Below are 13,592 nucleotides of genomic sequence, written 5' to 3'. Positions count from 1 at the left end.
ATTTATAGGAATTTGTATAGGGGGTATTACAAGTCTTTTTTTGCTAAATTTGAAGTGGTGTTTTAGCAGGCTTTGATCGGTTTCTGTTAATTCGACAATAAAGTTTGATTGGCGTGAAACTGCAGTTCAATTACCCTGTGAATTATAGCGGGTAATTGCCTTGCTTTATTATATTCTGTCACAATTAGTTATATTTGTTTCGGTGTTGAATATTTCAACTTAGAGAGTTGTACCTTGCGACAATGAAGTGCTTGTATGGTAGCGGTTCCGTACATCACAATTAGCGGTAGGTCCCCTACCGGTATTTGCAATACAAATATTGCTGTACTTCTAACCTATGGTGCTGGTGAAATAATATGGCAGCTACAAAATAAAAGGCTTGATTATCATATTGTATGAATGATCAAAAGTTTGGTAATTCATTCCTGCACTAACGTAAGTACTGGTGGTACCTGGTGCTAACAACTGGCAGTGGGTTGTGATACTTGCAGATATAATTACTGGCATTTTCACAACACCGACCTAACCACTTTAATGAAGAGAAATATATAACACAATCCCTTTCCGAAATGCATGTACCCATTTGCAGTCTAACAATTAATATAAAAATTCGGTTAGGTTCTCATGTATTGATGCCCATACAGTGGTAGCACAGCACGCTGGTACAGTGTCGTGTGTAACGGCTAATATCAACATTGGATCAACATTGGCCTTCAAGTGCACCTAATTTATCTACGTATTTAATATTTTAATCTGGTACAATGTGTATGTTAACACCAAATTATTTAAGACAGCATATGGTGGCCTATCAGAATGAGGGAAGGGGCTGTGAATTGATGCATGTTGTGGATCGGTTAACTGCAAGATGAATATAAATTTATACCGGTACATCACAATACTTACGTGTAAAAGAGGGTATAACTTGCCAATAAAGAAGATAATCGCTCCCCCCTTTTTCGCTGTATGTCTTTATATCTTTTCTCCCCAGGCTTAAGGGACCCCATTGCAATACTGTAGTCGTTTTAGACGATATTTATGTGGTGTGAGGCACCTATTTTAGAAGACAATAAACTCACCATTTGCAATCTTAATGGATATTTATAAACTCTCCTTAATTCCACCAACCGAATTCATTTCCCCCATGTAATTTCCAACTCCATTATATATATATATTATAATTTCCATGGAGAATACCGGTACATCCACATATTTCAACTGCATTCATAGTGCATAATTTCAAAATCATTATTATTCCCGGCTGAAACACTTTTTTAGAGTTCCCAATACAAAAGGGCCCGCCGATACATATATTTGAAAAATGCACGTTACAACGAACTCGACTCCCGACCACAAAAACGAACCACCCCTGTTGCTACAACGTCCAAACGTCGTCGTGATGCCATTGCGAGAACGGCGAGTGTCTGCCCCAGGGCCCGGCACGGAGGATCCGCCCTCCAAGGTGTCGAAATCCACGTCCAATTCCTACCGCATCTACCAGAAACGGTTCCAGCGATGGTGTCTGGAGCACGGAACCAATGATATCATTGACCAGGACAAACTGGCTGGATTCCTCCAGAGCCTGAGCGAGCGCCCCAATCGCTACGACCCGAAAAAGAAGATTGGGTACCCGACCCTGGCCCAGGCCACCAGCGCGCTGTGCATCCTGTACCGCGACCAGGTCGAGCGAGGGATCAACAACAACCCGAACCCGCGCGATGAGAACGTCAATCTTATTCTGAGCAATTCAAAGGGCACGTCTTCTACGTCTAATGGCTCTCCAGCGCGTCGAAAACGCGGTCGTCCGGCGCGAATGTCGGCGCCTCAGCCGACCATTGACAGCTTCATTAACAGTCCAGCTACCGGACGCGTTGTCGCCGCGACGTCTCCTCCTTCCGCAGGGTCGTCCAAGCTGGTTCATTCGTCTCCGCTATCTTCGCCGCACAGTGCCAGTGGCGCGAAGGAAAAGCTTGACACGCTTGAGATTGGCTCTCGTGTCGCGATTGACGAGTCTTGGCGATCGGCAATTTCCCCACAAGACCTGGTCAAGCTTGTCAAGACCAGCTACACGCGTAGCACGAAAGAGGGACGGGATACGACTATTACTTCGATCCCTGAATCGGCGCGGAATCGCGCATATCTGCTCTTTGGGTACAAGACCAAAGTGGACTGCAATATCGTGTCGAAGCTCAAGCTGACTGATTTAGACGTTTTGGTTCCCTCGGCGCTCGACCCAAGCTTCGGGTCTGGCCCGGCTGTGTTTTCGTTTAACCTAAATCGCGACCGAGCTCGGGCCGCGTCTCGCTCGGAGTACCTCTACGCAGTTCGTGAGAAGGACCCTCGGTTCTGCTTCATTGGCGCCCTGGCGTGGTATCTGTTTGTCCGGTTCCAGGTGCTGGATGAGGTGATGCCCAATCCTGGTTTGGGCAAGTTCTACTGGTACCGCGAGTTTGTATTCAAGCGACACACCCCGGGCAATTCGAGTCTCGTGAAGCAGCTACTTGTGTTATTTGATGCAGCCAAGATTGAGATGCCCAGTTTCCTGCAGGAGGCCAAGTTTGGCAAGAAGGCTGACGATGAGTTCGACGTAGAACGGTTTGCCAACCCGGCAAACGACAATGAAGAGGAAGCGGAGCGAATTCGGTTACTGCCGTTTGGCCACGATACGGCCGGACAGCGACGGATCCAAGCCCTCGAGTATGCTCGGACTAGTGTCGAGCCGAGTGATAGACTGCTGAGAATGGTGTTTCCGAAGCTCGATGGCATTGAGGATGAAGTCGTTGAGCTGTACAGAAGAAACGAGAGCCGTGATGATGCGGCGTTTGGGTTCATTCGGTTTATGAAGGAGATGCGAAGAGTTATTCTCCAGGACGCCGCCGTCGTAGTCGATTACCACAGAAATGATGCCCTTTTCAACGCAGATGTCTTCCATACTCGAGAGTTTGCACAGTTTGCCAAGGAAGTGCGGCAAAAGGCTGGCATCACGGCTCCTTTCAAGCTCACTGGCCGAGACAAGGATTTGTCCGACTATGAAGATGTTGGAGGGGAAGCGGAAGTGACTCGTGAAGAGGAAGTGTCTCCCGTGCGACAAGCTGAGAACGTGCGACAGGCTGAGAAGGTTCCTCCACCACCACCCACTGAGCCACAGATCCCACAGGTGCCGCTCGATTCGCAGGATTCGCAGGATTCAACTAGTAGTAACCCGCGTAAGAGGAGGTACAGCGAAGATAATGGCACGTCTGAGCAACTGAAACTTCTTAATGAGAATACTACAATGCTGCGAAATCAGTTGGCCCAAACGAGCACGGATCTGCGGGGAGTTATGGAAGCAGTAAACACCATGAAGCGGGATATCGATATTCTCAAGCTGTCCAAGTCGTCTGATCAGTCCCAGAACCTCAACGCCATGACGAGCTTCATTGATCACCGAGTCACCGACCTGACGCGTGACCTTACTGCGAATCTCAATCGAAGTATGCAGCAGCTTGCCAGCTCCCTGGAGCAGGGGAGATCCAACGAATCGGCACAGGCGATGAACAATGAAATGATGGCCCAGTATATGGCTATGATGCGGTCAAACCCTGCAGCTTATTACGGTTATCAGCCGAATATGTGGTGGCCACAGTATGGATACATGCCTAGTCCTGTTCAGCAGCCTCCTCCTCATGAAATGACTCCTCAGCAGCAGCAGCAGCAGCAGCCACCTCCATCCCAGCAGCCACCACCACAGCAGGCACCGCAACAACAGCCGCCTCATCCTCCACAACAGCAGGGGCCTCCTCCGCAGCAACAACAGGGACCTCCGTTACCCCCGCAGCAGCAACAGCAACAGCAGGGTCCGCCTCCTCAACACTATCAGCAGCAGCAGCAGCAGATACATCAGTCTCCCCGGCCTTCTGTACAGCAGCCGCAGCCATATCCTGCTCAACAGCCACCACCCCATTACCAGCAACAAGGAATGGCCCATTCCCAGTCAATGCCACCACAGGCTTACCCACCGCATCCACAACAGCAAGGCCCTCCGCCTCAGATGGCGCAGGAGATGCAGCAGATGCCACTGGACCATCAACAGCAGCCCGGAACTATGTACTATCCATCTGGAGGAGGACATCCCATGTACGCCCAGCTCCAGGGCCCTGGTGGAGGTCCTGTCTACATGCCTCCCCAGCAGTATATCCCCTACCAGCCACCACAGGAAGACGTTCAGAGGAGCCAAATGGGACCCCAACAGCCTCAAAGGGAGCGGCGTCGGTCACTAGTGGACCCATCTGGTAGAAAGGCGGCCCAGAAGCAGGGGGGTACTCTTGTGCGCAAAGTTCAGAAGGTTCCTCTGACTTCAAGCAAGACTTCTCCGCGGAGGGAGGAGAAGGAGGCCCAGCGTAGTCCAGATACTATAATGGCCAATTCGAATGCGGAGAGGACGCCTCAGGGAACGCCAAGTCGGGCCGAGGCTCCCAGGGCTGAAGAAAGCGAAAAGAGCCATACTAGTCCCGCCCGCGGTATTCCAGAAGCTATTATCGCTGAAGAAGAGGCTAGTAAGGATAGGAATCACAATCAAGAGAGCAGCAATCCCGGTCCTAATGCTACTATCGAGGAGATTACCATTGAGAGCTCGGATAAGGAAGACGAAGATGATGGTGATAAGAATGGTACTACTACCGCTACGAGCAGTGGGTCTGTGTTTGGATCAGCTACTACCGCCATTGCTGCTGCAGCTGCCAACATTGTCCACAAGGCTGCCAACATTGCCGACACGGCCACTGCCAACATTGTCGACAAGGCCACTGCCAACGCTGTGGACAAGGCCAAGTCGACCAGCCCTCCTACCGCCAAGGCAACTAACGACGAGGATGAACGACAGACGGACTAATTTTCGTGTGTTATTTATTATATGAAAAATAAATTTGTGTATCTTTTGTATTATTCAATTGTTCGACTGTATTGTTAGTTTCTATTTCTGACTGCGAACTGCCTCGCTCGCTGAGGTTTAACCTTTCATATATATCTTCTGTTATTCTTTACTACCATATATTCTTTACTATCCTCGCGTTTTATTTTCATCTCAATTAGGGAAGTGGCACAGTAAGACCTCACCTGTTATCAATTAATTGTTCAATTCTACAGAAGAGCTATGATGCATTCCTTACAATAGCTATGAATCATCAACCATCAAATAGGCCTTCATCGTATCCATTTGGATATTCTTCTCCCATATTTGGCCTATAGTGTGGTGTACCGCCATATTATGAAGTACCCAACCGCTGCTTCTACATATCACGCACATCAACGTACGATGCAATGCACAAGCACAACGCTGCCCAAACTACAAGGTATAGAAGACAATGGATTTTTAAGTAAACCGGTTAATAATAATATCGATTAGGGCCCTATTTAGAAAACATCAAAAGCTCATAACATTAAACAAAGACAAAAAATAAATAATGCAATAACTTAGGCGTAAATACGGGCGCTTAACCACCGAAACCGTAAAGGGTTCGGCCCTGTCGCTTCAAAGCGTAGACGACATCCAAAGAGGTGACGGTCTTTCGCTTAGCGTGCTCAGTGTAAGTGACAGCGTCTCGAATAACAGACTCCAAGAAGGACTTGAGGACGTTTCGGGTCTCGTCGTAAATCAAAGCAGAAATTCGCTTGACACCACCTCGTCGTGCAAGACGTCGAATAGCTGGCTTGGTGATACCCTGGATGTTATCTCGCAAGATCTTTCGGTGTCGCTTAGCACCGCCCTTGCCCAAACCTTTGCCACCTTTTCCTCGACTATAAATATACGTTAGCTAATGTCCATCCGTCATAGCGATTTCACTATAGTACATACCCAGACATGTTGTATTTGTTAGTTTTTTTTGGTTGTAAAGAAAAAAGACCACTAAAAACGTAGAGTAGAAAGGAAAGAAAAAAAAAGAGTGAAAGAGGCGGAAATGGGGCTTTATTTATATTCTTTGGGACCAAAATGGCCAGGGTTACGTTCGGGCTGCGTAAAGGGGCGAGTTCCGGCGGGCTCTTTTTTGGGCTTGAACATTGGCTTTCCGATCCCTAACAAACTGATTGGGTTGCGCCACGGCCATTTGGGACCAGGAAAATGGCACTAGGTTTGGGCGTTGATTTGATTGGCCAATGTTGGGAGTTTTGACTCCATGTCCGTTAATCAGACGGTGGGACTGATCGCGTGCGCAGGATATCAGTAAAATGAGGTTGGGAGATCCGGACTGTGATAACCTCACTTTGAGATTTCCGCGTATATTACATCATGATATATCCACCCCCCTGCGGCCTTCCGGCAGGGGCCAGATGTTGTGCGGCTCTGGAATGTTGGACGACATTATAATACTAGCGCGTGATAACAAAATAATATAGTATGCGAAGTCGGCTCGTTAAAACTGGTCAATCTGTACGGTGTTTTTATGTGTCCTGGCGAATTGGTTTGTTGTATATGCTGTGCTCCCAGTTCCACTTGAATATGAACGTAATGGTATACAATTTCAGTCGATAGCCCAGAAAATAAATTAAGCTACAATTAAATTAATTCCCTGAAAATAAGGCGATTTCTGAGTGATTGCAATATCAAATGTGTGCACATCATGTCCGGTAGACGGTTGAAGGATCTGTTAACTGTTAACCGTTACTGATAAGCAGTTTCGTTTCTTGAAATCAATTCGGTAAATAAGTAGAATTAACTAGGTACGGAAGAATTCAGCAGATTCTTCAGGAAATTATAATCTTATTGAGCAATGTCTAATTCCATATGCATTTCGTGGTGAATTGCTATGGTATTTTGAAGGATATGATAAGTTATCGGAAATTCTTAAAATACACCAAACAAATCACCATTGCAATTGAAATAAACAGCCGCGACGGATAATAAATACTTTAAAAATTCGGCAGCTTTTCTGTATCTAGATCACCTTATTTTTGTGTCATACGGATGCTTAATATGAGTTAAAGCCGCACGTGAGCCTCACGCCGCACATGAAAGTGTGTATATTTCCCTTATTATTACTTTAACTAATTCACTAATAATTATTTTTTGTTTAATTCATATACAATTAAAAATCGGCAAAACGCCGCACGCGGCTTATATGCGGCAATTCGAACACCCTCAACATTGAGTCAAAATTTCATGTTAATTAAAAGATTACCATTATTGAAAGCTGAGATTCAGGGGAGAAGGGTTTTTCTATTGGTATGAGTTAGAGTCCGTTTAATAATACATGTAATGAACGGCTGAACATGCATAAAAGTCTTAGTACTACAATAGATAATATCAGATGACTGCACGGCTGAACATGCGTGAAAGTTTCAAAACAAACGTGTAATAAATCAAAAATACATGGCTAATAACTTTAGTTTGTCATCGTTAATAATAGTAAGGTTAGACGGTTAGTATCGCATAGGTGCTGCTCGTAATTGGTTTCTACAAGCCTGGTTTGCTCCAGACCATTCGGCCCTGAGGGCCGGCCTTCGCTCGGGTCTCCATACAGCTTGGCCCAGACAATGGAGGCTCTGGGACTGGCGTAAGCGCTTGCTTGACTCGTTTCATAAACCCGTTCTTTCGCTTAGGCGATTTAGAAGAGCTCACGGTGTCGGCGGTAAGGCTCGAAGCGGTTGGAGCAATGTGCTCACGGAAGTCTTCCTTCTTGTCACTTCGGGAGTAGTTGTTATAGCTCATTATATTCTAGGCTCTGTGGTTTGATGAGAGAATAAAAAGACGATTTCCAGTCGAAATCTCTCTCGTTTATATAGACATTTTTTTTCTCACTCTGACCCGTAATAGTACTGTAGTCTGGACCCCAACTAGTTCGTGCGGCTGTAAGAAGCCGTGCCCGTCGGACCTCGTATAAGCGAAGACCCTTGGTGACTAACCACCCGCAGCAGTGAGTAACCATGCACGATCCCCCGTTCACAAGCAATATTTTGCCTCCATTATAACGGCGCTCCTGCAGTATTTGTGGCGATGGATGACATTCACCCTGCGCTAAGATGCAATATAACGCGTTGAAAACTTCTTCCCCCCAGAATATTGTGGATCGACATTAACAGGCGGCACTATTACGGAGTGACTGGTCACACTGGATACACATGGGAGAATGACTCCTATCTAGTTCGACTTAGCGTAAGAGAGAATTTCAATGCACAGAGAAATATATTGCTAGTGAGTAACGATGTACAAAATAACTCGGTAAAAAAGAATGACAAGAATCTCCAAAAAAAACAAACAAACAACTGTATAAGCTGTATCTGTATAGTTGTATAGGGTATCACGAATAGAACTGATGCAAAAGTAGAAAGAATAATGGTAGATAAAAAAGAATTGAACGGTTTAGATGCTTAAAATCCGGCGGCACCACTCTGCTTTCGCCACCAGTCACCAACGGCGTGAATGATGCCAGTTTCTGGGTCCCTATAGATACCATTCATGGCGGTTCGTGGGTTGGCCATCTCAATGGCGTGACCCTTTGTGGCCAGATTCTCGACAACAAATCCTGGAATGTGTCGCTCCAAAAAGACATTTTCAGGAATCAACTGGTGGTGGACTCGTGGATAAGAAATACTCTCGAGCAGCGGGAGGTTATAGGCCAGTTTTCGCACAATACCCTGGAGGACAGAGGTCGTGATTCGCGACCCACCAGCACAACCAATCATCATCTCAATCTTGCCAGTCTTCTGATTAACAAGAATGGAAGGAACAGTAGAACTCAGTGGTCGCTTGTACGGCTCAACTTGGTTGAAAGTAGATGGGAGCAGGCCGTAGAAGTTGCCGTGGCTGTTGGCAAAGTCATCCATTTGGCAGTTGAGCACGACACCAGTCTCAATGTCGCAGACCTTAGAACCAAAGTAGAGGTTGATAGTAGTCGTCATAGACATGCCCATGCCGTCCTTGTCGAGCACCGAGAAGTGCGTGGTTCCCTTTGGCTCATTGGGCTGGTAGTATGGCTTATAGTATTCGGTACCGTGAGTCACGTCATCGGTAATATTGGCTCGCATCTCCAGGGCCCACTCCTTCGAGAGAAGCAGCTGTGACTGATTGTCCTTGTGATCGCCGAGTCGCGTTCGTGCGGCGGCAATGAACTTCATCGTCTCAATCAGTCGCTGGGTCTCAACTTCACCATAGATCTGGGTACCGGCAAACCCGTCACCGAGAATATTCAGTCCGAGAACAAGAGCTGGACCACCGCTAGGGTTTGGTGGAGTATACAGCTTTCGGCCCATAAACTCAGTCGACACCGGTGCACTCTTTCGTACGTGGTACTTCGTGAAGTCCTCGGCAGTAAGGATACCACCTCGTCGCTGGGCAGCAGCAGCGAGCTTCGGGGCGATTGGACCATTTGGGTCGTAGAAGACAGCAGCAGTTCCATTGTTGGCAATAATCTCAAGGGTGTCGGCATACTTTGGTCGGGTGATGTACTCGCCCTCGACCTTGACTCGGGTGCCATTCTCTTCAAGCATGAAGCCCCACTCCTCAGGGTGGTCGAGAATAAAGTCCTTCTTCTGTCGTGAGGCGAGAGCAACCTCGTTGCTGACATAGAAGCCCTTTCGATTGAGCTCAATGACGGGCTCGAAGATCTTCTTCCATGGCAGTCGGCCAAAGTTTTTGTGGGCCTCGTACAGGCCGGCAATCTCGCCGGGAATGGCAATGGCGAGACCACCGTTCTGGGACGACTCCGTCATGAACATGGATGCGTTTGCGGCACCGGGGGCCATCTCTCGGGCGACAATAGACATGGCCGTATCGTTGGGCGTTCGGATGGTCATGTAGCCACCGCCGCCGATACCAGAGGCAAAGAAGTTGACTGAGCCAATGCATAGAGACACGAGGATACCGGCATCAACGGCGTTGGCGTCCTGGTACTGAATGAGGTCGCTGGCCATCTGGGAACAGAGAGGAACGTCGCAGACCACGGCGGCCTCCTTGGCGACAACCAGGTGGTGGGTCGACGGGTGCATGGTAGCGTGCTCAATTGGGTCAGGACCAGTGTTTCGCAGGTCGTGGTACTTGGGCTCCGGGCTTGGAGGCGGGATGACGCCCAGGTCCCGCTTCTGTAGGGGGAAAGCCATGGCAGAGCTCGATGAGAGCGAGCTGAACAGCATGGTACACAGGGCAACAACACCTAGGGAGACGAGGGCCTTGGCGACTCCGTCAACCGAGATGAATCGGCGCTTAAAACGAGTTTCAATCATTGGATACGATAAAATAACCAAAAAAGGATAGAGAGATAGATTCGTGGCTAGCTGATACTTAAATATAAATTTTCGATTTAGGTATATTGCTCTTATCAATTGAACGAACACACAGACCATTCACGTTGCTGGTATCCACGTTTTACAGTTCACTCAACAGACGCGTCATTGCTAGAGAAATAAATACAGTTCAACTTAGGCATTACAATCGCAATTATTTCGTCGCTCTACGAGGTATGCAAATCTTCAATAGTAGGTAAGTACGTACGTACGTACGGCCTATGGGTAGCATCTATCTGTTTGTTATCGCTTCCTCTTTCCCGTTCAGAGACTGCTCGGTACGGCATGGTGACGAATTTCTGTTAACAATAAAGTTACTAGCCAGAGCTATGACAACAGTTTTCCAGATCGAAGTGATAGTTGTTATCACTTCTCCCTGTGTTTTACTCGCTACGGCATGGTCATAGAACAGCGCTTAATCAAGCTACTAGTCAGAACTGAGGGCAGCAAAAAGATCTAAAAGATTGATTGCGATAGTCTATTCTAGTTACAGTATGCTAATTTGTTTGGAGCTAGCAAACGCAAAGTGTGCTTTGACCTGTGTGACGTCGACATTTGAATTAGGCTAAATTGTTTAGAGCTAGCAAACGCAAAATGTGCTTTGACCTGTATGAAGTCGACATTTGAATTGTGCTAACTTGTTTAGAGCTAGCAAACGCAAAGTGTGCTTTGACTTGTATGAAGTCGACATTTGAATTGGGTTTGCCGACATTTGAACTGGCTCTCCGACATTTGTAACTAATTGGCCGACATTTGTGCCTGGTGGGCCGACTTCGGAAGCGTTTGTTCCGAGGTACCCGGCCCCGAACCTACGTACAATAACTATGCCGAAACTGGCTAATTTCTCCCTGCGACATACGGACTTAGTATGTATTACGCGTACTCCTTTCCCCCCCTTTACACGCGTCTCACACTTTGTCAAGTTAATACGGACCTCAAAGGGCACGCCGAGGACTGACTAGACAAGACCATTCCAAACTCTATTGAAGTTGCCGTACCGCAAAGGGCAAGAAACCAACTTGGGCTGTTCGCTTGCGGGATAACCTCACTTTGTAGGCGTTAGTTTTTTCGTATTCCGTATACCCCGGATATTGCGTAGACAGGCATACGTAAATCTGCATATTACACATATCGCCGTAACGGCTCGGTAATCAGTTCGGAACCGCCGAAAACGATAGAGAGAGGCGGCTACATACGTCTGTGACTGATCGAAAGCCATAATTTAGCCTCGAAACTTACTCTTTACAAGCGTAAAGCGTTTGACTACTCAAGGTTGATGGACGAGAGCAAACTGGGTCTTCTGGGCGGGCCAACTCAGCCCAAGCCTTCCTCGAGGCGGTCCCTTTGCTATCTGATCCTCGTCGTGGCACTGGTGCTTCTCCAGGGTGGTCTTATTACCCTCCAAGTAGGCGATCCCTTCGGCTGGAGGTTCCATAGGCACCATGGTCACCACCACCACCATAATCATCATCATCAGCACAAGCTTAAAGCCCATGGCAACCATGATGGGCGGTTTGCGCGCAATGCGACAATGAGCCCTTCGTTGGACCAACTGACAATCGCTAAGCAGGCCGCTGTAGCTTGTGACGTCCCGCTGTGCTCCGAAATGGGGGTCGATATGATGAAAAACGGCGGCAATGCCATGGATGCCGCACTTACCGTAGCCCTGTGCATTGGCAGTGTCAACTCCTTCTCATCGGGGATTGGGGGAGGCGGCTTTATGACCGTCCGGGCGTCTAACGGTACGGCGGCCGCTATCAACTTCCGCGAGATTGCGCCCGGTCTCGCGCACAAGAACATGTTCAAGAGTGACGAGACTGCCTCTCAGGTGGGAGGCCTTGCTGTAGCAGTTCCTGGCGAGCTGGCTGGACTGTTTGAGGCCCACAGCCGGTTTGGTAAAGTTACCTGGCAGGAGGCGTTTGCGCCCGTCATTGACCTCAATCGGCGCGGGTTTAAAGTCAACTTACTCATTGAGAAGGTCCTAGAGGTTGTGGAGGAGGAATTTGTAGACCGGCCAGAAGAGTGGGGCGATTTCCTGGCCGAAGATGGCTCGCGAGCTAAGAGGCTTGGAGAGACCATTACGCGACACAAGTACGCCAGAACGCTGGAGATAATCGCCCAAAATGGATCTGCCGCAGTCTTCTACGACCCGCAAGGGCCCATTGCGCCCAATCTGGCTGCCGCGAGCCAAAACCGTGGCGGAATCCTGCGAGCGGAGGACTTTGCCCACTACTCGGCGCTTGTTCAGGACCCGCTGATAGCGGAGTTTATGGGCCGAGAAGTCATTACTACGCAGAATCCGACGAGTGGACCGGCCCTTGTTCTTGGACTTAACATCCTCAACGAGGGGTTCGCTGGGCAGCAGACCTTTGGCGAGATAGAGACTCACCGGCTCGTCGAGACCATGAAGTGGATGGGTAGCGCCCGATCACAGCTCGGGGACATTGCAAACAAGCATATCGACCACATTGTCTCGCCCGAATGGGCTAGGACGCTGCGGCGTAAGATTAGCGATAACCACACGCACGAGTGGCAGTACTATAACCCTTCGTACGAATCAGTCTCGACCCACGGAACTTCCCACTTCTCCGTTGTTGACGGCGATGGAATGGCTGTGGCCATGACCACGACGGTGAACTTGCTGTTTGGCTCTCAAATATGCGACCCCGTTACAGGCATTGTTCTCAACAGCGAGATGGACGACTTCTCCATCCCCAACCGGTCCAACTACTTTGGGCTCAAGCCATCCATATACAACTACATAGCTCCCTACAAGCGGCCCCTGAGCTCGACGGTGCCGACTATTGTTGTCAACCAGAAGACAAACGCCGTTGAAATGGTCATTGGAGCTGCCGGCGGCTCCCACATCACTACAGCCGTGCTCGAGGCTATCGTGCGACGTCTCCTGTACGGCCTGCCCATGCTGGAAACAATTGCCTATCCACGCGTCCACCACCAGCTGCTGCCGGACGAGGTCAACATCGAGTACGGTGCTCCGAAGCATGTTGTTGACTCTTTGGTCTCTCGCAACCATTCGGTCGCCATTGGCGATCCGTCCACCGCTATGAATGGCATCTACATTGGCCTCGACGAAATCCACGCCGTCAGCGACTACTGGCGCAAGGGTGGTTCCGCTGCCGGATACTAATTAACTCTTTTACTAACTAACGAACACCTGATTTTAATCAACTATTGAATACTCTGCTGCTTCAATCGTCCCACCCCCCCCATGAACACTCTGTAGATTTCACTTGGGGGCCAGCCCCCAAACCCCCGTAGCTCCGCTTCGCGGAGATTCTTGTAGCAACCAATAACCTCCGCGAAGCGGAGCCCCAGGGGGG

The 13,592-nt window shown here is 48.6% G+C and overlaps 5 protein-coding genes across 5 annotated transcripts; 2 read left to right on the top strand and 3 right to left on the bottom strand.

The window, feature by feature from the left end:
- Positions 1–1,396: 1,396 nt before the first annotated feature.
- TRVA0_002S03840 (uncharacterized protein) lies at positions 1,397–4,867 on the top strand (the record flags this gene model as incomplete). Its single annotated transcript, XM_076682302.1, has 1 exon — positions 1,397–4,867. The coding sequence occupies one exon, from the start codon at positions 1,397–1,399 to the stop codon at positions 4,865–4,867; it is 3,471 nt and encodes a 1,156-aa protein (XP_076543548.1).
- Positions 4,868–5,468: 601 nt separating this feature from the next.
- Positions 5,469–5,838, bottom strand: ahsb4 (histone H4; the record flags this gene model as incomplete). The annotated part of the gene is made up of 2 exons (XM_076682301.1): positions 5,469–5,772; positions 5,831–5,838. 2 exons carry the CDS (start codon positions 5,836–5,838, stop codon positions 5,469–5,471), a joined length of 312 nt encoding a protein of 103 aa, XP_076543547.1.
- A 1,588-nt stretch (positions 5,839–7,426) lies between these two features.
- TRVA0_002S03796 (uncharacterized protein) lies at positions 7,427–7,681 on the bottom strand (the record flags this gene model as incomplete). Its single annotated transcript, XM_076682300.1, has 1 exon — positions 7,427–7,681. One exon carries the CDS (start codon positions 7,679–7,681, stop codon positions 7,427–7,429), a length of 255 nt encoding a protein of 84 aa, XP_076543546.1.
- A 659-nt stretch (positions 7,682–8,340) lies between these two features.
- ECM38 (gamma-glutamyltransferase family protein) lies at positions 8,341–10,191 on the bottom strand (the record flags this gene model as incomplete). Its single annotated transcript, XM_076682299.1, has 1 exon — positions 8,341–10,191. The coding sequence occupies one exon, from the start codon at positions 10,189–10,191 to the stop codon at positions 8,341–8,343; it is 1,851 nt and encodes a 616-aa protein (XP_076543545.1).
- Positions 10,192–11,527: 1,336 nt separating this feature from the next.
- On the top strand, positions 11,528–13,399 carry ECM38 (gamma-glutamyltransferase family protein; the record flags this gene model as incomplete). Its single annotated transcript, XM_076682298.1, has 1 exon — positions 11,528–13,399. The coding sequence occupies one exon, from the start codon at positions 11,528–11,530 to the stop codon at positions 13,397–13,399; it is 1,872 nt and encodes a 623-aa protein (XP_076543544.1).
- Positions 13,400–13,592: the final 193 nt, after the last annotated feature.

The sequence above is a fragment of the Trichomonascus vanleenenianus genome, assembly GCF_965637985.1.
Source record: "Trichomonascus vanleenenianus strain CLIB 3782 genome assembly, contig: TRVA0_002S, whole genome shotgun sequence".
Classification (NCBI taxonomy): domain Eukaryota; kingdom Fungi; phylum Ascomycota; class Dipodascomycetes; order Dipodascales; family Trichomonascaceae; genus Blastobotrys; species Blastobotrys vanleenenianus.
Note: the sequence above shows the minus strand (reverse complement) of the source record. Positions and strands in the feature narration are given on the sequence as shown.